At 35.0% G+C, this 26809-nt stretch overlaps 1 protein-coding gene across 1 annotated transcript in view; it reads right to left on the bottom strand.

Annotated features, from left to right (window-relative positions):
• DIAPH2 (diaphanous related formin 2) overlaps positions 1-26809 on the bottom strand; it is a 244079-nt gene that overhangs the window by 110867 nt on the left and 106403 nt on the right. Inside the window, exon 24 of the mRNA XM_055727131.1 lies at positions 16447-16572. Coding sequence (XP_055583106.1) covers positions 16447-16572 — 126 coding nt within the window. The remainder of the gene's footprint in view (positions 1-16446; positions 16573-26809) is intronic.

The raw sequence follows: 26809 nt of genomic DNA on the forward strand, positions 1-26809 counted from the left end.
GCTTCAGCCAACTCATTGTCTGGCTTCACAAAAAAACCCCAAACCCATGCTTCAGACTCGTTCATGAAAACAATGTAATCCCTTGGCATGATCATCTGAAATTAAAACCATAAGTAGATTGCTTGCTAATCTATTGCCATACACTGATCACAGAGCAAACCACTTTTTTTTCCTTCCTATACATACGCTTATCTAATATATAAAATTTAAGACATCCACTTCAACAAGTGCACAAATATTTTTATAATGGTTTCCAAAAAACTACCAGTAACTGAAAATTTACAAAAAATATTTCAACCATGCAAGCTGCATTATGTCATTTCAAAACTCTTGCATACCATTTCAAAGTAGGATTCTCGATCAAGGAACCACTAAACTAGGCTAAAAATATGTTTTATATAGCTAAAAGAGAAAGTTTGATTCTATAGTGTAGTCACCTTTAATGAAGGATGTACCAACGCTCTTAGTTTCTAATCTCCAAGCTCATTCATAATAGAGCACCCTTTGAATTGAACTGCAGAAACACAAGCAGAACTTATTAGCTGAAGACAGAAATTCAGCTTTAATAACAGTAAGTCATTTGCACTGATAGCTTTATTTTCACATGCTATCAGTTGTAAACAGATGCTAACAATTTTATCATTCACACTACATACATAATGTATCTCTGTGACTACACAGAAAACAAGACTTCTGGAGCATACACAGATAATTATGAATCACAATTATATACCTAATCTTTTCTTCCTGTTTAAAGCATTTGTGGGGGAAAAAAACCATGCAGAAATCTTCGTTACAATACACTTTATCTACCCAAATTGGAACGCAAATAGACCAAGACCCATAGAAGGACCAGGACCCACTTTACCTGTTTACACAAAAACATGTATGTCTGAAGAGCTTAAAGATTCACTAACAAAATACCCAGAAATTCTCACAATAAGCTTTTGATTTCTCATTACAAAACAAATTACCTTATAATTCAGCATTTGACAGGAGAGCCCAGAAAAAAAAACACACCAAAGAGCAGTTGCTTCTAAGTTATTGTACAGCAAAGAGGTCTGTTCCCCTCCCTGGCCTTCATTACATCAGTACCTAAGAAATCATTAACTATCAGAATTATTTAATACAACTGCATTCACTGTGTCCAGACACTTTTTCAGTGTTTGTGTTAATGACAACGAAGCACAGAGATCACAACCCTCTGATAACAATGCTAGCTGTGACCTGCACCTTCCTCCTAAATTGCAGACTCATACTTAGGTTCATGTTAATTAAGATGAGGCTTTCTGATTTGTCCCTAAATGGCCATAAAACTTGCATCTTGATAAACACTAGAAAAATCTGTCAATGTTTACTTACTGCTAGCTCTAAGCAATCATTTCAATTCCTGATTTTCATGTATTCAAACTTCTCAATAATGAAAAGACCATCGCCATTGATTCTACATACAGCACTACGCACAAGAGAAAGCTTATGTCAACATAATTTGAACATTGCCTTTATTATTTATACTTCTGTTCATCAGGATGCAACGATCAGTGCTCAGTTCTCCAGAAGTCCCATAGGAACTCTCTAGGCAAAAAATGATAAACAAGGGCCAGTTGTATAAAATATTCAGTCCACGAAACAAAGCTCCACAGGCTGTTTCTTAAATTGGTTTATATTGGAAAAGTCTGCTCAAAGACTTACGATGCCAATTTAGGAATTTGCTGTGGTAGCATGAGGAAGAAAACTTTAGAAGGAAACAAGAGCACTTGACTCCTCAAAGAGAACACATAAAAGGCAACATTTATAAAGCCACAGACTAGAGAGAAGGTTGATCTTGTCTTCCTTAAACAAAAATACTTAAAAGAATTCTTGAGAAATGCCAAAATTAGAGCTAGGTATTAACCTAAATGAACCTTTTCTCCCCCTGCCCCACCATCCCCCAAGAGAAAAAGGAAGTTGCTGACCTCAGAAGTTAAGGGTTTTTCCCGTAATTGTAACAGGGAAATAATCCCTAAAGTCCATACTCCTATTTTTAACAGGAGATAGAAAGATCAAAACAATTGAAAAAGCAAACCAAACCTTTCATCCTGACAAAAGCAAAACTTCATTTCCACTGATGAAGTCACCAGAATTTTGAAACTGCTTTTGGAAAAACATGCTGAGAAGAACTGAATTGAGTGACACCGCCTGACGGGTGAAAAACATCCTTGTAGGAGACTGGCAAAACACCATTCATGAATGAGAGGTGACCATGCAGCCTCATCTGCTCTGAACGGCAAAGTTCAGAGCACTGCTGAAATAAAGAAAAAGGAAGATTATACCACTTGAAGAACGAAACACATACAGGTATAGATATTAGCTTACAACCAGCACGTATTGGTTACTACTTCCTAATCCTCCCTCACAGCTCTTAAGCATTTTTAGACCTACAGTACGTACATGATGATAGCATGAAGAGGGGGTAACTGACGGCAGGGTACAGGAACAGACGCAGATGACAAGAGACAAGACAGACAAAAGGAGTCTTTCAATGTTACAGAAGACTGTAATGCATTTTCCAGTCTATTATTCCAGCTTGGTAATACTTTACAGGTTATTTTTCTATGCTTGTACAATATTCATAGATCTTTGCTCAGATCCTTATAAGTCATGGACCACATTTTTGCCTGGAATCCCATACTAACTCATCTGAAAAGTCACTCCCTGTATACTTTAGTACAGGTGCTTTTCCGGCACCTTTTACAACAGAAATCATCTAGTTCTTAACTCAATTCTCATTTGTGGGATTTAAGTTGAAAAATAATTTGAAACTATATGGAGTAGTATTTGTAGCTTTTTCAAACTCGCATCGTTCTCATATTTTGCGGCGGCACACAATTAATTATAATACTATTCATACATTAATTAGAAAGCAACACAGAAAACATGATAGTCAAGAATATATCAAACAGAAAATGTTGCAAGACTAATGGATTCCTAGCATACCTTCCCTGGAGAATAATTAGATAAAAATTTGTTTAGATTAATAAAAACAAGAAAGAAAATAAAATGCAGCTAGTACAAACAAAATGATTCTGCAAAATCTGTATTCAAATTAAATGTGACTTTCAAATAGAGCATTGAGAAACAATATTCTAACAACAATTAAAAAAAATATTAGTTATTGATATCTATTTCAGCAAAGCCACGGTAAGGTAGCCACCCCTAGAAATATTATATTAGCTTTGGGACACAAAATAAGATGCCTTAAACAATACTTATAGCTTTGCGTGCCCTAAATCTTTCAGAGAAACTGCAACCACGTTCACTTCCTCTTTGATCATGCACTTTTTCCACACTTCATCTGGATTTAATTAAGAGAGGTATGTTCAAGCTGTCAGTTGTGCCCTGTTCTAACAAGCTTCAATCAGCAGATCTGATGGTTACTTCATCCAGATAGAGATTTTGGTGAAGTGTGGGGAAGGAAATACAAGTGCCTTCTTATATTTCTAGGTTTTCTTTAATATAGCAGCATCAGAACCCCTAATTTTCTTACTTTTAGAAACCTGGAAAAGTTCAAATCATATGTTTCAAGAGCCTAGATTTTCAAAATGAAAGAGGAAAAGGAATGATTTTATGTCACCTGATTAAAAAAAAGCACAGAATAAATTAATTCAAACTGAGATTTGTTTAGTGCAAACGACTGCTGCAATGAAGTTTTCACAAATCCAAGTATAGGAGAAAATGAAAGACGACACTCTGAAAATAACAGTTTATTTTGCACATAAATAGTATTTTGAATATCAGTTGCATACTTAAACCCACACACCATTAATGATTTGATTAAAATGGTGCATGTCCTTTCCCTGCTTTCTTTCCAGATACGGTTACGTATTTTTTGTTTTAGTAGTTCATCTGGCAATTATTCGCTCGGAACTCACCGCCCCACGCACACAAATAGCCTTGCCTCAAACGATTGGGACTAAAAGAAGGAAAAGCCAGTAAACTAATACCTCATATTTTGATCTCAGCCAACAAATACTTAAAAATATTTCTTAAACAAATGTTCTGGTTAGACAGAAAAGCAAAGAGCATAATCACAGGGCAATCAGGATCTGAAATGAAAGTTTCCAAGTTTCCTACACTGAAGACAAACTGCTTTAAAAAAGTGAGTATATTTTCCGACTGCATCCTTCCCCTCCAAAAAGTTGTTTGTTTTTTATTTTTATTATTATTTCTTTTTCTGGAGCGGAGAAGGATAGAGGGCAAAAAGCAGTTCCACCAACACCAACATTTTTTATAAAGCAATGTCTCATGCCAGCTTGACTTTGATATCTAATGCTGCAGCTCCAGGGATTTATACAGTGCACTCTCCCTTTAATTTCACATTTTAAATTAAGTGTACAGCAATTAGGAAATGGATGTCTAATGAATTATCATTCTAGTAGTGCACAATTCTGTACAAAATTATCTTTCAGTGATCTGGACAACTGGGTTTAATATAAATTTAAGGATGAAAGCACAGTTTCCCTCAGGCAATTATTCACAATCAAGAAGCCTTTAGATTTCCAAGTGTTTAAGTAGACTTTTGCACATAGAATTTTACTCTTTAGAATCTCCTAAACAAGCAGGCTTTTCCTCCTCTAAAATTTTCATGTCAGTGGAGATTACAGCCATTTTTTTTTCTATCACTAGGTAGCCAATTTATATGCTAAAAATGCATTTCAGCAACATTTTTATACTTTTCTTCTTTCTTGTATAAAATCCTCTCTCAATCTTTTTCATACCAGCTTTAAAGCAGAATTTGAGATGCAGTCGTCAAGGTGAGAACAGAACGGAGCTCCCTCAAGTGGTACATCTACATAATCTCAAGGATTAAAAAAATCCAACACAAATCTATAGGCAAACATCTGGACTTAAACAGATAACCTACAAAAGTTTGTACTATGTAATTTACAGAAATTATGTTTTTCAGTAAACAAAAACTGGAAAAATAAGCTATTTGAAGTTCTTAATTGCCACACAGCTACCTGTTGCATATCATTACACCTCCCCATTTGTAACATTTTCCAATTTCTTCCTTTATTCATACTCTAATGGAAGTTACAGATTATTTGTACACTCCTGTTCACAATATTTATAGTATAGCCCAACATGAAAGACATCAACATAGTCTTATGTCCCTTTGCATCAGGGCTTTTCCTTTTTAAAAAGAAATTAAGATCTGAAGGTAGAAACATGCTGTGAGAAAGAAAATTGATAGTCTGCTTTATGTAACACTATTTTCATTTAAAATGTCCCATAGTTCTTGTATTTTTACATATTAAGGAAATAGTACCTTAGTTGAGACCAGTTAAAATTCAAAGAACCATTTTCTAAAGGGATGTCATTTATTATACTGATAGCAAATAACTGTAAGAGAAATTAACATTATGCATCGACACACGACACATTATTAGGTGATTTTCAAGTTCAATTGAAGTAATGATTACACCTATATAATCCTGTAGTTATCACCTGGAACACAGTGGGTATTTTAGTTTGCTTTAAGAAAGGTGAATCAAATAGGAAAAAAAGAAAGAATAGCAAAAATGTATGACGATAAAGGAAGCAGAAAGCTCTCTAAAGCACTGTGCTTGAATCTGGCAGAAAGACATTTTACAGGTGATTCTTTCTACGTACATCTGAATGAAGGGGAAAACAAGACAGACAAAAGCCCTTTAAAGAGCAACACTAAAGTAACAAAAACTATTAACTGACTCTGAAGAGCCAGTGAACTGGGCAAATTCACCACCTGGGAAAGGAAAGTTCTTCAGAGAAGTTTTTAATAGGTACAACAGAGGGCATATAAGCACAAAGTTTTGACTTAATTCACAGATTCAACACTTTCAGAAAAATTGTGCGATTTTTCATGAAGATGAGTTATGAACACTTTTCATTCATACTTTTGGCATCTCTGTGCTTCTCCCCTCCAGGCCTAGTGCCATGCCTTTCTGTGATACCGTCCCCACACACACACCTGACAGCCCCACCTTCAACTCCATGCAACTTACCTAACCTCTTTGCTATAAAGCACCTACATAAACATAAAAAACCCTGAAATCAACACACACACTTACCATGCTATCTTCTAGACAACAAAATAAAGAACATACCCTTAGCAAAATTCTAATTCATTAATTTTCCTCCATGAGGAACTATGAGCTATATTACATTTCCAGCTGGTTTTGTTTCTTTTTTTTTTTTTTAACTTTATAAACAAGAGAAGGTAGTATACAATTTATCTTACCAAACTCTATCCTTATGATCGCAAAGTCCACTGCTGTTTTTCTCACATAGAGGATCACACACTTTTTTCAGAGTTATTCTCACACTATTAGGTCCCAGTTCCCCTCCCAGGACCATGTAGTATTTATCTCCTTTGTGTTTGTATTCTTGCTGATTTGTTACCTGAGAATCTAACTGATATACTGTTTGCCTTTTGTTACAGAATCTTCTTGAAGCTAGTACATAAAAACGGACTTCACATCAGTCCCTAAAGAACCTGACTGATACCTTACTCTCCTAAATAAATTGCTACTTCTCATCATCCTTTGTTTATGCCCTTAAAGCGGTCTGTAGTCTGTGAGGCTGATCTTGTCTCAAAGCAAATCAACATTTTTCACATAACTGGTCAAGCACTGAAACAATGATTTACTAATATCTCTCTTGGTTTATATCTTGTTTTGTTGATAAAACAATGCAATATCTCATGATCAATTATGCATGTGTACAAAATTCCTTTTCCAACCATGAACATAAAAATATTAAAATACAGGAATACAAAAAAAGGTAATAAAGTCATGTACGAAGCAAAAGCACAGCAAAGTGTTGTAAAAAAACCCCTCGTATTAGGACAAAAAACACCATCTGGAATCTCGCCAGATTAGACCTGACCGATTCAAAGTTTTCCAAATTCCATTTCACTGAGCAACACACAGGCTGTATCCAATTAAACAATTAACATGAAATATCTGAACAGTATCTCTTGTTATTTTATGGTATGTAATAAAAACAGACTAACAATTATATTGATGCATAGTGCACCACAGAGGAAAATAAAGAATCTCAGCACACTTTAATGAAAATATCATACATTGTGTGATTAAACACACAACCCCACCACACACATACCCACCCACCCCACCCCCAACCATCCACATTTATTCCAGAAAGCTTCAGCATGCCTTCAAAGCTGACAAAGAGAGGTAGTAAAACAAAGAGGTGGCTTTCAGTTCGTAAATGGTAAGTGTGTTCACTCTGGTTCAGGATAAGCCTGTACTCCACATACCCTACAAGAAGCCCTCATAATTCCACACTGGCTGTTTAAATTGACAATGTGGAAAGATGGAAGGTGGACTGACAGTTCCATCACTATTTCTCACGTACCTCTTAGTATCACATTTACTCAGAAGAGATAAAGCAGAGGGAATAAAAGTGAAAGCTAAAACTATGCTCAAACCTTCTTCATTCCTCAATCCCCTTCTGTCAAAGAAACAGTTTAAGGAAAATATACTTAATGTTACACTGTCTCTCAGTTGGTAGACTGGACTCGATCAAGCAGGAAGTTACAAAAGTTTTTTTTCTACAAGGTCAAACTTCTCTTTTATTGCAAATTCTCTAATTCTACAAGGATTGAAGCTCAGTAACCATGGATGCTCAAAGCACATTAGTACATGAATGAAAAAGTTTCATTTTAAATGGCTAGTATAAAAACCTGTATAGCAATTCTGAAATAAGGATTGTAACAGTATTATGATAGAATTCTTTCCGACTAGTTTGAAAAGAAGATTATTTGGGAAAACAACTAGTAACACCACCATTTACCGTATTAAATAACAAAGAAAACCCAACTGGGTTTCAGTCGTGACCAGAAAAGGAGATTCATTCTATTAGGATAGCAAAATAACTTGCCGTGTTTCAGCAATGTATTTTTATAACTTAACTTTATAGAAAGATTCACAGCTTTCATCTGCTGCATATTACAGCAAACACAATGGGATAATAAATTGCTGGTCTAGAATATTTACACACAGCAGAAACAGTATATTTAACCTTAGATGAATTCAATTATGTCTGTTGACCTTCATGACAAGTATCTAGTCATATAAAATCTGACACTACTCATGCAAACATTTCAAAGCAATCTTAGTGGGGGATCAGCTTTTTTTTTTTCAGGGTGAAAAATTAGCTAAGTGAAAGGATCAGTAAATGCCACAAGGCCATACTGACATTTCTCAGTGGAAATGAAATTGAATAGCAACAGTCACCTCAACACTGTCACTGAAAAACAGGATTTAAAATAAAAAAATAAAAAAAAAAAATTACCGCTTCTGGGATTGCTTCTGTGCGAGTGCTGCTGTGCTGTTCAGGACATATCTCCAGAGTGTGATTTTGATGTTGTGCCTTCTAACTGCACCAGGTCCTAGCAGTATTTTTCACCTGCTGATTATCTAATTTAAATTGGTCCCTATAAAAAGGCTGTAGCATGCAAGAACATTATTTTATATGCTAGGGAGACACACTCTCTATAGACTAAGCAAACAAGTACATTTGAGCTCAACATCAAACAGCAGTCCCTTTTTCCCCCCCTTAGCTTAACAATGTCAACTAAATATACGTAACAGCACAAATTGCTTGTAATTTGATTTTGAACTTGGCAGGGTCAGTTCTTCAGTAGGATTCAAAATGCTGAGATGCTATGAGCTTGAACAACTAGCAACGCAAAAATGGAAGAAGAAAACACTGTTTATTCATTGATGCCCTGAATTTTCTAAAAAAACCCCCACTAGTTTGGAAAAGAAAAGCAGATTATATGTATGTACTAATTCTTCCTATCTTGTATCACAGTGCTTTCAGAAGTGGGATTTTCTGCCTATGCTGATGAAATACGTCAGACCTTCAGATGTACTTCTAAGAATTACAAGCACGATCAGTTTAATCAAGTGTGCCTTGTTTGCTTTAGCATGGACATTTAAATATGATGCGAGTGTTCAAAGATAAAAAGGTTTTCAAATGTAACCTCTCCAAACAATACACTGTTTATTTCCTATTCAAAAGTATATTTCATTAGTTTCTTCCCTGCATATATTGAAACAATACAAGATACAGTTTAAATAGAAAACTCCGTAAACTAAAGAGTCAACAGCAAATAAATTGTTACTTTCCTGCACTGTACCTGCAGTAGGCAGCACAAAGTCTTTCTTCTTCTTACTTCATTAACTTAGAAAAAAACCAGGGGTTTTCTTGTAGGTTATTAATGGAGGGTTAAATTAATCGCAAGTTTAGTTTTGAAGAAATAATTTAGCTCATACTTCAATGCAAACAACTACAAAAATTGTATGTTCTTAATAATCACTACCAAACAGAAGTCTCATTACGTGACCTAGTACCAGCACAATTACTAGATGTTCAATCTATATATAATTTATACTATAATTTCTTGCTATTAAGCAAAATCCTGAAGTTTCAGCAAGTTCATAGTTGTTTGATGGTGACAACAAAATAGACCATATGATGGCCTCAACTGACTCTTAAGAATCAAGTATATCAAAGTTCGAAAGAGTTGAGTGAAATTTGACCAATTTTCCCCGGGGAGGGGGGGGGGGGGGGGGGGGATTTAAAAATTCCACTGTTTCTAGTCTTTCCTCATTTACAAATGGTATCAATAACAATAATTTAATGTTACTTGTCCTGTCTTCCCTATATATTAGTACAAAAGACTAACAATTGATGGTTGAAAACATTTTAGAAATTGCTTGACTAACCATGTAATCAAGTATTAATTTTTTTCTGAGGTAAGACTTGAAGAGCACAACTGACATTTTGATCTCTTAAGCTTGAATAAATCACTCTTGTTTCTTTTCCTTCCACTGTATGCATTCATACGTCTTCTTCAACAAGACTATTCCCTGCTAGCACATCTTAAGACATGAGCTTTCTGCTAACTGTTCCTTGGAGTGTGTTTTTAGCTGTAAGCAGAAGGCTTACCTTTTAAACAAATGCTCAACACCAAGAGTAACAAAACACCCTGATTATATTCATATAACGTAACCATAACAAACAAAGAAAAAAAAGTGCCGTGCTACATCTAGAAGATAGGTCTTTCTGTTCCTCTGTTAATCATCACATAACTTCATAACTTTCTAACTACTGCACATAGGTTTTCTCACTTGGTGAGGAATGAGTAGGTAGGAAGAAGAGGGAAGTAGAGAGGGGATAAGAACCAGGTTCTCAGAGAAGTCCCCCCCCCCCCAAATAATCTTATTGATGTGCAAACTTTAGTAAGGTAGACCTTCTTTCCTTAGACACTATCTTGAAAAAGTATTTTATCTGGATAAATAACCATTCTTTTCCCCAAAGTACCTCTTTCAGCCATGAACTACACTTTCCAATGAAAGCATTTTCAAACGTCATTTTTGTAGACAGCAAGAACAAAAGCTTTATATAAATACTGCAAGAAAAGGCACATGTATACAATTGTCTTAAGGATTATACATGACCTAGAATTTCAAAAATGACTGAATGGTTTTCTTTTCCAGTTCCCAAAGCACTGAAAAATACTTCCACATTTAAAAAAAACATTCAAATACATTCAGGCAAAATAAATTTATATCAAAGGTAGGGGCATATAAGAAATTTTCTAGAAACTTTCCCCCTTTGGGGTTGTTTTTGATAAGCCCCTAGTTATGAGCAAATTCAGATATTAATATACATTCTGATGCAGAAATTAAGGCACTAGTGCATTTCAAATAGACTGAAAAACAAAAGCAGGCGTTTCTCTAAATGACATCTCAAAACACTAAGTGAGTTATTTTTCCATAACAAGCTAGGAGGAAATCCCAAGTGTTAACAGATGACAGGAGCGTTAATGCCATTAACATTCTTTCAGCACTCCATGTCAGTGTGTAAACGATGTCCCGCTGCTCAGTCACTCTGACAGGAAAAAGGTTCACAGCCGTTTCCAGATGCTGAGGTTCCGATTCAGAGTGTATTTGTTTCTTCCCTAGTGGCCTGCTCTAAAAGATTCCGCAGTACAGTGGTTCATACCAGAGAACTATCCATTGATGTTTAGCGCACATTAAATATCTCACATTCTCAGTGCATTAAAGTCCCATACACACTTAAAGTAGAATTCTCCCCAGATCATTTCATTACAACTGAAGTACATCAAGTAAGGAACTAATAAAATTCATATTAATTGTGAAGCAATAGTCATTATTAGCTAGAACTAGGAGCATAAATACATATCAAATAAGAATATATGCCTTTCAGGAAGGCAGCTTTTTATTTTATAAAAATAATTCTGTTTTAATGAATAGTGTTACTTTCTGAAAATTAAAATTAGCTCACAAATTGCTGTTGTTCTATTAAATGGTGAGATGAATGCACACTGCTTTGAAATTTTTATCTGCAGTAGTTTTTGTTTATTCATTCATAGCTCCCTTAATTTAGCAGTTATTTAAAAATAAGCTTTTAATTCTTCACATGTATGCAATCAGAAAAACCAAGTGGCACCATTTATTGCTCTGGTAAGCATAAGATTTTAGCATGATTAGGCATGTTAATCTCTCTTACTAGGGGAAATGATACAGCTGAAAACAGAAAAGCTGTAAGAAATCTTCATTTAAGGATATACTACTTCATCTAGGATACATTATATAAAAGAATTAACATGCTATTGTTTACAAAGTATATAATGGCCCAAAAGCCACACAGCCTAACTGGCAGGATAACAAAAAGAATGAACATAATGTCCAGTGACCAAACAGCGTGCCCTCCTGCCACACTAGTTCTGCCCCTTCTCCCTTCTCCTCAAAACGAACCTGAATGGTCCTGCATGTTTTCTAGAGGAACAAATATTTGTCATCGGCAGGCGCATGATGGGAGGAAGAGATGGTATTTATTATGTAACTATGGCTCTAATTAAAGATTAATTAGTAAGTTACCTCTGTACAACACTCATTTATTCCTGCTGAAATACCTTTTCATTCTGTTGTCTTTAAACTGTCTTAACAACAATTAATCTCCATTAATCTATCTTCCTCAATTCCTAACGAGACACTCAAGTTTTAACATCAATAAAAAGAAATCAGCATATACACCTACAGCAAGTAAATATAAAACTCAGTTTCCCACTTAAAACCCCCTTCAATTAGAGGCACAAACGCTGAAATAAAACAAGGAGTGAAAGCCAGATTTTTCATAGTCTGTAATTACTTTTTTAAACTGTTGAATAAGAATACCCAGTGTTGCATGAAGCTGGGCTAATTATAGAAAAAAAACTCTCACATTTGAAGTTAAATTATTTACAATTTGATATTCAAGTAATGATGCTAGCTATGGATCCGATCATGAAAAAAGTTGTCTCAAGAATCACACTTTAGTTATTTAATATAGTAGAAAATCACAGAAAGAATATAAGAATATCTCCCCCCCACCTTCCATACTACGCTCTACTTTCTGTAATAGGTTAGCTGTAATCCTCATTTTGGAATCAATTATTCCCAATGGCCAACCAGACAGGTCAGCTTCATGATCCCAATGACTTTAAGAGCGCTGCGAGCATTTCTTAAAACGTAGGCAATTAAAACCAGAAATCTCAATAGAAGACAGACAAACTAAGATCCTAGCATGACAGCAAGACAGACAGCAACTATAAAAATCAATTCAGAATCCCACAGAAGTACTTCAATACAAAAAAAAAAAAAAAAAAAAAAAAGTCCACAGTGTTCGTTACAAACAACATAAACACACACTTAAGAAATGCCAAACTGTGTCCCAGCAAGTAGGGATCACACAAACAAGTTTGAACTGTCTTTACTCTTTGAATATGAAGTTCCACCATGCTGATGATGTAACAGAGCCAGTGTTTTGATGCAGAAAAAGATAAAATAGTATCATGGTTTTTACTCTTCACAACTATGAAGCTATAAAATTACTGAAATACTGTATCTATTTGAAATCTGATATTAAAAAAATGCCAGTAAAAACAGAGAAAGCTCAAGAAGTGCATCTACTTTGCTATTGCAAATGAAGTTTAATTAACCTGATGACAGTATGAAGATTCTCATATGGACAGTAAATACTAACAAACAGGTCCCCAAAATATTTCACGTTTTTTAAGTATCACAAGCTAGAAACAAACTGCAGAGTCAACCCAATGTCATTATGTGTATTTGAGAGAAAAAACATTGGTACAATCCACTACAGGTATAGGAGAACTTACAATAATTGAATTTTTAAAGTCAGGACTGTGTACTGTCATAAAATATATGTTTTTAGTTAAAAAGAAAGTATCAACTTGATAGCGGCATTATTTGCTGAAGCCGTTCTATTATGTTTGAAATCAAATCAGATGATCATACTGTATCTTAGTTATTAATTGCTTATGAAAGATGGCAACCGACCTATAACTATCATCTGAATTTCTGTTATGACATTCATTGAACCTTATCATCATACATGGAATAATAAGACACCATTAAGCAAGAAGTCACATTGACACACAGAACCCATTTACATGAATATCGGCAGAACTCTAAAGAAAGTGATGTGAAGCTGAATGTGCTTCTGTCTCTGAAACTATTTCATTTAGTTACCTACACTTACTTTAAATATTAACTATTCAGAGAATATTAACCCATTTTTCTCAGTTTGTAACTAATCAAAATGTATCAAGATAACCTTTTAACACATACCAAGTTAACAGACTGTAGTCAAAACTACATGAATTTAATTCAGCTTTAATTATTTTTTTTAATTAAGGGGGTATATTTACCTGAATATATTATTTCTGCAATATATTGAATTTTTTTTTGAACAGATTATGGAACAGCCATCTTTTTTTTTCCTCACTTACAGTACCAAAAGCTTATTTTCTAAAAAAAGTTTAAAAACCTAAAATTAGGTAATTTCTTCCGTAGCCTTTGCTTCTATATTATGAGAATTTAATTCATTTTATTATGATTAATTAAATTTATGCATGGTAATTTTATTCTAATTAATCTCCTACCTTAGTATGATATCAAGCAATATTCCTTTTTGTATTTTCTGAAGAAAGTCTCATCCACAATTACCGGTAACAGCTTTTGTTTATTAGCAGGAATGCGAAAGAGAACAATGCCTTTAATTACGGTGTAATTCCTGCATCCTAAAACACTATACTCAGAGATGATTTACGGTCAGACACATCTCAAATGTTCTGAAACTCTCCAGCAGTTAGAGAAATGTTCAGCCTGAAATTCTTTAACTATCTCATCTCTGTATGTGTCATCAACAGTTCGTCAACAAGCTGATAGAAACAAAAGAAATACATGCTGTAAACTAGAGATGTCATTGCCCACCCACCCCACCCACCCCCTAAGATTTATTCTTCAATCCAAAAAATAAAATAAATAGGGGAGTGTAAAGAACTTCAAAATATTTCATGATAAACAGAAACGGATATAACTGGCTATGACTTTCTAAAAAGAGAAAAACACTCTCAGGTCATCCATTAATTATGAAAACACAAATCCTTAGGCAGAATCAGCTAATTTCTTACCTGTTTTGGCAAGCCACAAAATTTGCCAGTCTGATAAATGCTGTCAAGACACCTACAGTTCAGGGTGCCTATTTTCATTACCAGGAATTGGGAATCTAGCCATGACATCAATGTATGTCCACTGAAGCAAGGCTGCCCAGGAGACACTCAACAACTAATTTGCAAGAATTTCATAGGATCATCATATTTTTGTCAATACAAAACCAAAACAAAACATTAGCAGTTTTTGGTTTTAAACTCTTCTGCTTGTCAGACAATACTCCTTCTTTAAGAAATTCAGGTGATCAACCACAGAACAGAAAAAGGTAAACAATACGTACTTGGCTCTTTTCTCACCAAATCACTTGAGTGATGGCAATCATTTTTCTAAGTACAGTAAATACACAGGTAGCAAAAGAACAAATAGCAAAGCATTTACTCAACACAACTGAAAAATAATGTATATAACCTGTAAAACAGCTGTCAAGCTTAACAAGAAAACACAGTTGCAAAAGGTACCTTTCAGAACGTTGGTTTCATTTATGAACAAAAGTGTGGCTTACTTGACAGCATTCAGCCTACGCACAACACGACAAGGCAAGGACAATTATGAGGCAGTATTATAAAATTTTCTGATGTGAATGTATTGCAGGGAAATAATAAGCCTGGGGGTTTCTTTAACAGCAGAACTGATAAACATGATTACTAGCAAGTCTCTTAACCTTGCAAATAAGACAGGGTGGAAGAGAATGTGTAAGCAATACGAAACAATATTCCACTTAGTCATGAGTTGTCTGCCTTAAGCTACTTTTCCTGCAGTCTTGTCAGAAACCTAATATAAATCCATATAGAGAAGATATTTAATATCTCCTTGTGAATTTCTGTCACTGAATCCATTCAGATGGTTAATCCTGCTAAAAGTTATTTTCCAAGTATACAGTAGTTCAGAGAATTCTTCATCACATTCAATTTCTAAATGTGATGAGCTCTAGACATCAATCCCCCCACCCCTTATTTTTTTTTCTCCTTTGGAAAACCTACAAAACCCACTTCTGTCTTGTCACAGTAAGAAAGATGTCACATGAATTATCTGAGTTTCTATAAATACACAAAACGCCTTGGACTTGGCCATGTACCATACCTCCAAATAATCCCACGCATACAGACATGTGCTTTGTGTAAAATAAAACCCTGCAAATTTCTTTTTAGAAAAAAAGGACTTTTGCCTAGTTTTTCCTCACAGTTTTGTGAGCTTCTTGCATCTACAGTATACTTCACTGCTTTACACTTCTAAGCAAAAGTAAAGCTGGATATATAAAATTTTGGTGGGAAAACGGGCTAGACAGACATGGTATTCTCCCACAGATTTAGGTACTGCAGGTTTAAAGGACCAACAGTCTCTATTCCCTACAGAAATAAAAGGACAACTCACTTGAGTACAACAAAGGTAAATACTTCTTCTCTAGAATGATCTGTTACAAGAAAATAAATAAAAAACATTAACAAAATTAATACTGACCCCTTCAAAATACAAGACATCTCAAGCTAAAATAATAAATAATCTCAACTCTACTGCTGATAGTTTTCTAGATTGAAATGATTCAATAATTATCATTAAATACTGTTCATTAAGGCAAAAAATGCACCCTTACTACTATCTTTACGACCCATTACTATAACTACTTCCTTCAAGAAAGCTACACGGTTTCCACTTTGGAGCCCTGAATATAATAAATGCTCTAAGTTATACTCAGTTATATGTTTTCTTACGATCAGTGTGCTCTGTTATGCTATTCTCGGCACTGGAATAAAAGCATGGAATAAGAGACTTAAAACTTATTTTCAAGTGCTGTAAATACTTAACCAGACGATCAGAATGTTCAGATGACCAATGAAGACATGCAAAAAGGATATGCTCATCTTTTCTACAAACTTATCATGTTCATCTTGTGTTTTAGGGAAATTCTTAATGTCATTTTCTAGGCGCTGGATCTGCTGGTTCATTGAATCAAGGTTGCTCTTCAGAGTCTGAGCTGAAACTAAGAAGAAAATGACAATGAGTAGAAAGGTTCCAGATTGCAGAAAGGGTATCAGAAGGGGAAAAAAACAATGTCAGTATAAATAGTCTTAAAGAGACGGATTCTATTGAGTAGACTCACATTTTTCTGAATTACTGCTCATAAAAATCACACTCTTCATAAAAATTAAGTGAAAATATCTAACGTAATATACCAAATCATCATACTTAATGTTGAAATGTCACCGCTTAATTCTGCCATTAGTTCAAATTATTCAATTTCTATTTGAATTTATTGGTAAAAAATCTAATATTTCATTCCTTTAAATCTAATTCAAAGATTAAAAAGTAACTAAGGTTCAAAGTGATTTTACCTTATTAATGCATGTACTTGGTTAAATGAATGATCCTATTAACGCATGTGCTCTGTTACAGAAACGATTTAAGCAACAGACAGGGAGAAAAGATCAAGTATTTTCCTTTTATCGAAATTAAACTGATTTCCAGAAACCAAGAACTGTGAAGCCCTTTGTTAACATCAAAGCTGTTCTGAATAATAGAAGCTATTGATAATTAAAAAGCAGCAAAGGGCTCACAGTACAGCACACACACACAAAACAAAAAACCAACCACAAACAAAACCACCACCACCAAAAACCAAACCCACAAAACCAAAAAACCAGAAGCTGCCCTAAAGAGACACTGCTTACTCTGTCATGTGCTATTCTAATGTAAAGCACTATTTCTGTAATTTGTATTAAACAACCACCAATTGATACATGATGAGAGATATCTCCATTGGAAATCATGACATCACAATTTTGAAGTTGAAGTAATACCATACCACAAAGAAATTCCAGAACTAGAAGAAAACCAACTGTCTCTGCAGAGAAGCCGCTGATATTTTAAAATTAAAACAAACTGAATCCATACTATTGATTTTCATGACATAATCCATAAAGTCCACTTATCATTCTCAATTTAATCATAAAAAGCAGTTTGAAAAGCACTTGCTCTCAATTCAAAGATGCATTTTAGAACCAAATTCTAGCTTCTATTCTTTGTCTCCTCTTGCACAGTTTACAAACACATGCTTTCAAGAAAAAGCCATCTCAACGCCACATTTCCCTGAAGAGTGCTGTAACATTCACACCATGTCCCATCCTTCCTCTACACTGACTACAGAGCATTTCAAGTATACTTTTTTTCAGAGCTAATTTATACTCTATAAACTACTTCATCCATAGTGACATTGCATATAATCCTGGTTAAGTCTTAAAAATACAGTGGGACAAACAACTTTGTGAGAGCAGAGGTGGAAACACCCAGCACATCATCTGCTCTTGGGGAACTGGCCCAGTCAATGCTCGTTACTGACCGCAGACAGCTGCTCCACCAAGCTAACAGGGCACATCTGCACCCCAGCTAACCCAAGGGTTCTTTGTGTAGGCAAGATAAGGACATGACTTTTTTTTAAGGGGTTTCAACTTGTAATTATTTGTTTGACGGTAAACAATTTGTCCAAAAGTTGCACAGACTATTTTCAAAAGAACAGTTTCTTTTCCTTTTTCCTTGTAATCTAAAACAAAAAAAAAAAAATTGTGCTGTGGCTATGTGAGATTACACAGTAGCAGGAATTTGATTCAAGATGACTTGAAAAACAGTATACAGGAAATAAAAACACTGTAAATAAAGAAGCTGTTCCCAGAAGAAAATATATTCTATATTCTTTGTAAGTGCCAATTCGTATCAGCCATAACACCGCTGATGTAATTTTTCACAAGCACATTCAAATACATAAGGCAGCAATACAGCTGTCTTCATCCCAGACATATTCTTGATTTTATTTTCCATTTTATCTATTATATACTGGTACCAAAGGAACTACTAATCATGTAATCTTAAAATTATTAGTGAAACAGCTTTTTAAGCTTAACTCAACTTGGGGGAAGGAGGAGAATCTATACTGACAACAGCATCCTTGTGGCTATTAACTTAAACATCTGAGAGCTAACCTTGAAATCAACCACTACAGCAGTTTAAACAATAAACATTGTTTAAAGCTTTCAGGTTACAGCTGCATTAGTTTAATCATTTGATATTATTCTCAGAAAAGGAACACAGATTTTTGCTTGAACTGAAGAACTTGAATTACTATAATATTTTTGTAGGCTGTTATGTAGTTGGATAGGGAGACAAATAGCACTGAAGTAAAATGCTAGAACTGGAAAAATAAATTAGGAGGATGCAAAAGGTAATTTTACTGGAAAAAAGAATAGCAGCTGGTAAGCAAACAGGCAGCATAACAGAAAGTTTAACTGTTTTCAGCAATTTGAAAATATTTAAATGCATGACTGCTTAGCAAGAGTAGTAGCTTATTTTTGTCTGATATTTAAAAGTGCAAAGAAATTCAGCAAGCAATGACGAATAAGAAGTCTTAGCTTCTGTGATTAAAATGGAAGAAGGCATTTTCAGTAACTCTGTTCTATAAAACTAAGTTCAGAAAACAGTTCAGATGAGGTGCATACTAACTTTGAAACTACGAGGAATATCCAAGCAAGAAGGTGGCATTCAAAGGCTGTGCTTCCATTAACTGACTTCCACATCCACACTGAACTATCCAAAAACATTGTAGAATATGCATTTTCAGTCACCTTTTCTGTCTTGCCTAGCCCAGGCAAATGTACAATTTTCTGTTCAAACAATTTATGAAGCTGTTGTTCTGCAAGACAAGCTTAAAAAGACTACATAACAGAAATCATCTACATACGCTATCATAAAATATCTGCATTTCCTCCCATAAACTGTTTTATTAGAGATTTACTACTTCAGTAATGTGAAGAGGTGGCAACATGAATACCTCTTACTCTTTCAGGGAAAATCATGTAAATTTCTTAAAAGTCTTGCAAGGTTTTTATTTATGAAGGCATAAAACTACTTGCAGCAAAGTGCTATTTCTTTGAAACCATTCCACAAATGCACACGCTAAACACACTGTCTCTATCACTATACTCCTTAAAGCTGCTGATCACAAGACAAAGGTTTGTTCACCTTCAATTTGCCCATCATTGTACACAAAAATTAGGCATCGTAGTAAAACTAGTTTAAAAATGTACACGAAAGGTGGCATTTACTCTTCAGTGGCACACAAGCACCCTTCAAGAACTATTACTGGGAAAGCCTCTCCGGAGCAACCGTTACAATGCTATTCTGTTTAATGTTGCAGCAGGAGAGAGTAACCAGCTAAACCCAGTACGCAAACATCTGTTTTCAAGACAGAAACTTTGAGGCATATATTTTTTAAAAAAGAGGAGAAAGGTGGGGGAGGAAGGAGGGGAGAAAACACAAACCATCAGCATCCATAACCCCAACACACTGTGGAATGAGCCATCCTAAGAAAAGGATGCAGCCTACAAAGAAGCCTAGAGATTTCCCTGTATTAGCAGCAAAAATAAAATATTTGACACAATTTTAAAGTAAAACAAATCAAAAGCAACAAACAATCTATCTCACTACCCTCACAGCCTTATAGGAGAATTAACACCCCCCCTCCATAGTGGAAAGGTCAGCATTTAAGAAATGGGGAAGTTTGAGAAGTGCAAAGAAAGTCGAATCTGCTGACACAGGAAACAGTGGAGGCAGATGGCATAAACAAGTTTAGAACAGGACTGTTTAGCTCGTCCATGTCCATGAGAAGGTATCAAAAGGAATTTGCAGGGATGTAATGCTTAACATGTCCCTGACAACATGTATGCATGGTGGGGGAAACAGGCTGGAGGAACCAAAATGTTTTCCCAAAATACATAACTCGCTGCCAGTACTGGGGAGAGCATCAGGTTGCATGGACCACTTGGCATTTAGTACATTCTTACGCTTTAAGTAAAAAACCACACAAACCCCAAAACCTATATACAAATCCATGTTCAAGGCCAATGAGAGGAAACAAGGCAGAGAGATCTCTCAATCTTTACCAAATCCCACCAGATTGGCCCCTTATTTAGCAATAAGGCTGGCTTGCAGAGACCTGCTGCAACTCAGACAGCGAAAAGAAAACAGCATCTTTAACATGTACCTCAAACCACTGTAATAAAAGGAATAATTAAACAGAGAAAAATTCCAATACCAGAAATTAAATGTGCATGTTTCAACTACCTACAGCATTATCGCACAGAATTACTATTAACATAAAGGATGAATATAAACCAGGTGACTATGAAGTTATGTGTATTAATGTATTGCCAGATTATTTCTCATGTCAGTGGAAGACTAATGTAAGCACCTAAATTTATCAATATTCTCTCTGCACAAATACTGAATAAATCAGTTAATCATGCATCTTGAATCTAAGACTGATTAAAAGATTATTTTGTATATTATTATTTATAGAAAAATCCACTGTAATTGAAAAGAACATAGCATGTTATTTTGACATGAAAGGTGGCATTTTTTTTTGCCACTTCATTATTTCCCCTATATTAATTCCTCCTCTATAAAATACAAGTAAGTAATAAAAAATTTCATCCACTTATTTTGGAGAAAGCAGTTGCACAGCCTGTACACTAAGGAAGGCTTAGTGAATATCTGGTAGACAGACCACTTTAGTCCTAGAAAAACGCTACAAGCAGTTAATCTCATGTTAATGTCAAACACTAGCTAGTCCCCACAGTCAGGCTAAACATTTTATATTTACAGTAATAGTACCAAAGGACAGAATAATCCTTTCTAAAATAAGATTGCATCAGACTGAGTCGTCCCTATAACAAAAGGTGAAAGGATACATTTTTATTAGGTGCAGTGTCTCTTGCATAATAAATTCAAAGCATCTCTGATCATGATGCAAAACTGGGATGGCCACGTCTGCATTTAGTAAAATCTCAAATGAGATAGCCAATGATATCAATTACTTCAGTAAACAACAGCAAGTCTATATGAAGCAAATGAATTAGTGAATTTGTAAGCCTAGACAGTATTTGTACTATAACTACATTCTGAGCATACTAACGTTTATTTATTTCTTTCTGATTGAGGGCAGATGAAAGTAGTCTTTCACAAAAGTCTAAATAACAGTTTAAGGGAAATGGATGAGCAAGTATGTAAACTGCAAGAATTACAGTCTTTGGTTACACTATTTATGACACTAAGTTTGTATTTCCTAGAATAAATGTTCTGTTGGAGTTGTATCAGTGCTACACAGTCTACTTGAGGGTTCCGAGTAGCACAGCACGCACATGTGTGTGTCTCCAAGTATGTCGTATGTTATATGTGTCTGTACAGATATGTACATATACTGTAGTAAGTATAGCTCACAGGTATACAGACATATTAATACATTTGTATCTGTATATTTTCTGTGATACAGGTGCACCATATATAACTCACAGGCACGTATGTATGTATACATACATTTATATGTGTGTATACTAAGACACATGCACATATATATCTGTGATACACACCACAGTATGCCTGTATCACACAAAAACACCCATACTGAAAGATTCATGGTGAAACAGCTTCCAAACTTGAAAGCAGCACAGCTCCCTTAACATGTTACTTCTCCAGTAATTAGCATGTCACCGTTCATACTAGAAATCTTTCCTAACGGAGCTATAGTAGCTGCAGGACACAAGCTACAATCAATCATGTTGTCGCACTTTGATATACAGATAAACCACTGTGCTAAAAAGGTAAATCCAGCATCAGAAGAATGATTCTGAAGGGCATGGTACAAATATGGCTTCGATCATAATTCCTCCTGAACACCAGAGGGGAAAAATACTGGAGATAGCACATGCATTGTCTCCTTTATCAGAAACTAGGTCTTCAGTATAGGCTAGCATGACAGACCTAGAATAAATTTCAACAGTGAAAATAACCCTATATTGAAATACATTTGCCAGGAAGGACACTGACCTTAATCATAAAAAGTTCTGAAGCGGAAACTAGATGAACAGCCAAGATAGATGGGATCAGGCAAGCTCTTGAGATTACATCCAACCAAGGCTACTACTGGTAAAAAGCAAACACTCCTCCTCTTTTCAGATAAACACCATGTGTTTTTAACAGAACTTAGGCAGAAGTAAAGAAGAAGTGTTGAAAAGTACATTCTTAGGCCAACAGTGTCTAAATTTCAGCAGAACCCCAGCTATGGTAAAAAAAAAAAAAAAAGTTAAGTTCATAAGCTCAAAAGAAATGTTAAAAGTGTTTACAGGTGGGGGTTAAAAACCTTGGAGCCAAAATGAAAAAAAAAAAAAAAAAAATAGAGACCACCTTCCCTAGCCAAAGCACATCACCATCCTCCTTTTGTAAAAATATGTCTGAGCTTTCTGCCACAAGCTACCTATACCTAGCAATCAATACATCATGCATAATACACCTTTTTTTCCCTGCATCTTTTAAAGTTTAGGAAAAGCAGCAAGTCTGGCCAAATGATAATGTTTCATTTATATATTATGACAATGTACTATAAACGAAAACATGTAATTTGAAAAAAAAAAAATGAAAAAAGGAATTTTTAACAGATACATTTCACACAGAAGATGTGCATTCATACTACTAATTTGCATGCTAGAATTTCATTCACCAGCACAGTCTCTGCATTTTAGTCATTATCATAACACTGATATAGAATGCTGAAAGCAGGCAATGACAGAGCTATGCTTTATCATTTCAGACTTCGACAGTAACATCATTATCTCAGTTAACCAAAGATAAAGCAGTTGTGCATGGATTCTATCGTCCCATCCATTTGCAAGCAGAGGTGAACCACAATTTTAAGATAAGAGCACCTTGTAACAAGTCCAGCCCCAAGCAGCCCTTGGCTTTAGAGTTGAATGAGAAATTAAGTCTAAGACACTAAACATCTTTCAATCCATTATGATGTTTAATGAGGCATGTATGCGCAGAAGCTCTAGATTGCAATATTGTTCTCCATCTACTGAAAGGAAGGAGACTTACCAGTCCTTATCCCAAAAAACCCTCAACTGGGATCAAGACCTAAAACCATCACAATACAAATGTATATGACATCTTTACGTGTCTTATCATGGAAAGAAAACAGATATATCTGATACAATTTAAGAAGATGACAGCAAAAGAGATTTTAAACACACATCTGGAAAACAACTACAACATTTTAGCTTTTCTGTTAAAAAACAATTTTTGGGTACAAACTATGAACAGATTTTCAGCTTCTCAGAATAACAATAACAGCCATCTAAAGTGAGGAAATTTAATTTAAATATTACACACAGTGAAGTGCAAATGCCATTAACAAGCTTGCCTTGACAAGTGAGATAGTGGAAAAAACCCAAAACATTGCCTGTTAGGCCTAAAATCAGAAACGTTTTAAGCAGCATGCCTTCGCTCCTCTGGAGCTGAGGAAATTACAGACAATTCTGAAACATTCAACATATCCTCAAAACCAAAAGAAGAATTTCTGTGGGCAGCTTGTGTTTAACATCAATGTACGTACAGAACGGTACTCTGGTTTAAGGAATGAATCTGCTTGTCTCAGTTCCAGCAATTATGTGCCTAGGTACATTTTAAGAATATAAGAGTAATTCTGATGCACATAACACAACTTATTAAGACAAGAGGAATCAATTATATATGACAAACTGCGTTCGGAGCTCAAAATGCATTACCACTACCACTATCAACATGAGCCAGTTGCTAAAACTCTTCTCCAAAGCACAGCAGAAAGTCAATGATCTCTTAAGTGATGTATCAGGACATGAAATCCCCTCCTTGGACAGGTCCTAACATCCAACTCATTACTGGCTCAAAATGGTTTACTTCTTAAGGTCAAATTAATTGGCAATAAAAGACCAGTTTTCTGAAAAAGAAAAAAAAAAACCTCTCTGAGCCCATAAAATGCCTTCTGGTTGAAACCTGACAAGTGCAATGCTTATTTTTGTGACCAGCATAAATTCTGGGTGTGCCAACCTCCTATGTTCTCTGAACTCCCTTGAGAGTATCAGTTTTTTCACCTAACTTTCCAGGCTTATCCCCCTGAGTAAACTGTAAAAAACAGTACATGGTAGAATCTAAGCTTTATTGGTTGAATGTGAACTGACGTTTCATATCACAGATGAACATATTTTAGGAAACAGATGTCCCAATTTCAGAAAAATAACCAGAAATATTAGAGCTGATCAGTGAGAGTATCACTATGTTCAGTAACATTCTCCTGGCAATATGAGTATCTCCTCCAGACCGCTCCAGAAACTCACTTTACTCTGATGTTAATTACAACTGTCTTTCAAGACCTCAAAGGTTGAGCTAATTTTGAAAACAGAGCTTATAATTACAAAAATCAGTATCTATTAAATGAACACACTGAAGCAAAACTTTCTGGCAAAGGTATAAGGCAGATTGCAAGTGAGATGAAGGAAAGAAGGGAATGGACTTTCAAGTTCTATTAATTGCATCCAGATTTGAAGCGTTAACTGAACATGCCAAATTATACTGTGTTTCTTTCAAAAGCCCGTATTTTGCAGTGTCACTATTTCTCCATAGTCCACCTTTGCTTGGTTTGCATATCAAACTTATGTAATACAAAAATGTAATTCATTGTGAAGCAGCTACAGCACACTATATTTAGTGGGGCACCTGTGCAAAAAAAATATCAAAGTAAGTAAGGAATACGAAGAAAGAGAAGGAGCAAAGCTTTTGGAACACAACCTATCTGTTTTTACTAAAAACTCACTAGAGAAGGTGTTGAGCAACTTAATCCAACAGACCTCCCTTCAGGCTCTCAACTTGTACCAGGATTTTAGTCTTTCTAATTAACTGAAGCGCAAGTCATGCTTCCAGATGTGTAACAACCTTTCTTACATCAATGCAAGTGCAAATTCAACAGATAAGGAGAAAAAGAAAGTTCTGTTTTGTAACTTTCACTTCTCTCTAGTGGCTTGTATTGAGGAATTTAAATGGATTACATAATTTGAGAAGTCATTTAATGCAGTCTCCGAAACTGAATTGGTTTAACTACAGCCAGAAATTCTTAAATGTTTTCATTTCTTTAACAAGCAACAGCCCATGAGTGTCACTCCGACAATTCTTTAATTTTGCCCTTGATATTTACACTTCAGGGAGAGAAGTAGATCCTTAAAATGCATGCTATAGAAAACAACTTCGTTTAATGTAGAAACCAAATTGTAGCTTCAAAATGTATCCTCAGAATTCAGAACTACTAAAGTTTTGTATACTACGGATTACATGTTAGAAGACAGCAACTAAATAAATCCTCAAAACCTTCACAGACTAGGTAGGAAAACTGGATGGCAGTCCTGGGTCAACAGTTGGATTTGATGATCTTCAAGATGTTTTCCAACCTAAATGATTCTACGCTTCTACGAATTTAGTGAGCAATTTTGCAGAGTGTATGGCAATCCAGAATCCTACTTAGTTTCCAGTAGGATCCCTTTCAATAATTGCACTTTGGAACTGCAATACAAAACCAATCTGTGAAGCTTTTGCTTCCCTGTCTTCCTTCCTGATGCTTGTCAATGAAGGAGAGCACGTCTGTTGAAAAACTTTTAATGAGATGATGCATAAGCTACCATCAATATAGCAATATGCAAATACAAGAGTGTTACTTGAGAAAAAAAGTCTTCTCGTATTTGATGTACCTAACTGTGTATTTACTACATCAAGATAGTTTCTGACATTTTGATATTGCAGTTTATGTGTATGAAAAGAATGACATAAGTCACTATACAGTGCAAGATTGACTTTTGATTATGATGCAAAATGCCAACTTCAGATTCTATTACGGAGAGAAAAGTCACAGATGCAGGCATTAAATTTCTCACGCCAGAAGGCATTGTCTATTTTATATCCAATAACGTGCCAGATTGGGCAAAATCTGTTTCAGCAATTTAAACTGCGCAAGGTGGAAAATACTGCAGATCTCTTTGTAAAAACACAGTTTCTTGTACTGCAACGAACTATAAAACTTTTGTTTGACAGAGAAACGACTACTACTTATGAGTATATTTTAAATTGCTATACTTTAAATCAAAAATGGCACAGAAAGTTTTAAAACATTTTGCCCACTCTAAAATTATGGCATTAAATCAAAGTGAAATACCTGTATGTAATTTTAAAAATCAATATTTTCTTAAAGTATTTGTAATATATTAAGCATATACATATTTGCATTCCACACTGCTTCTGATTACTAATGTCCTTTCTAGAGAGATGCCTCAACCATCAGAACCATATGCTTGCAAATTAAAGAAATAATTTTTTTG

The sequence above is a fragment of the Falco cherrug genome, chromosome 15 (genome assembly GCF_023634085.1).
Source record: "Falco cherrug isolate bFalChe1 chromosome 15, bFalChe1.pri, whole genome shotgun sequence".
Taxonomy (NCBI): Eukaryota; Metazoa; Chordata; class Aves; order Falconiformes; family Falconidae; genus Falco; species Falco cherrug.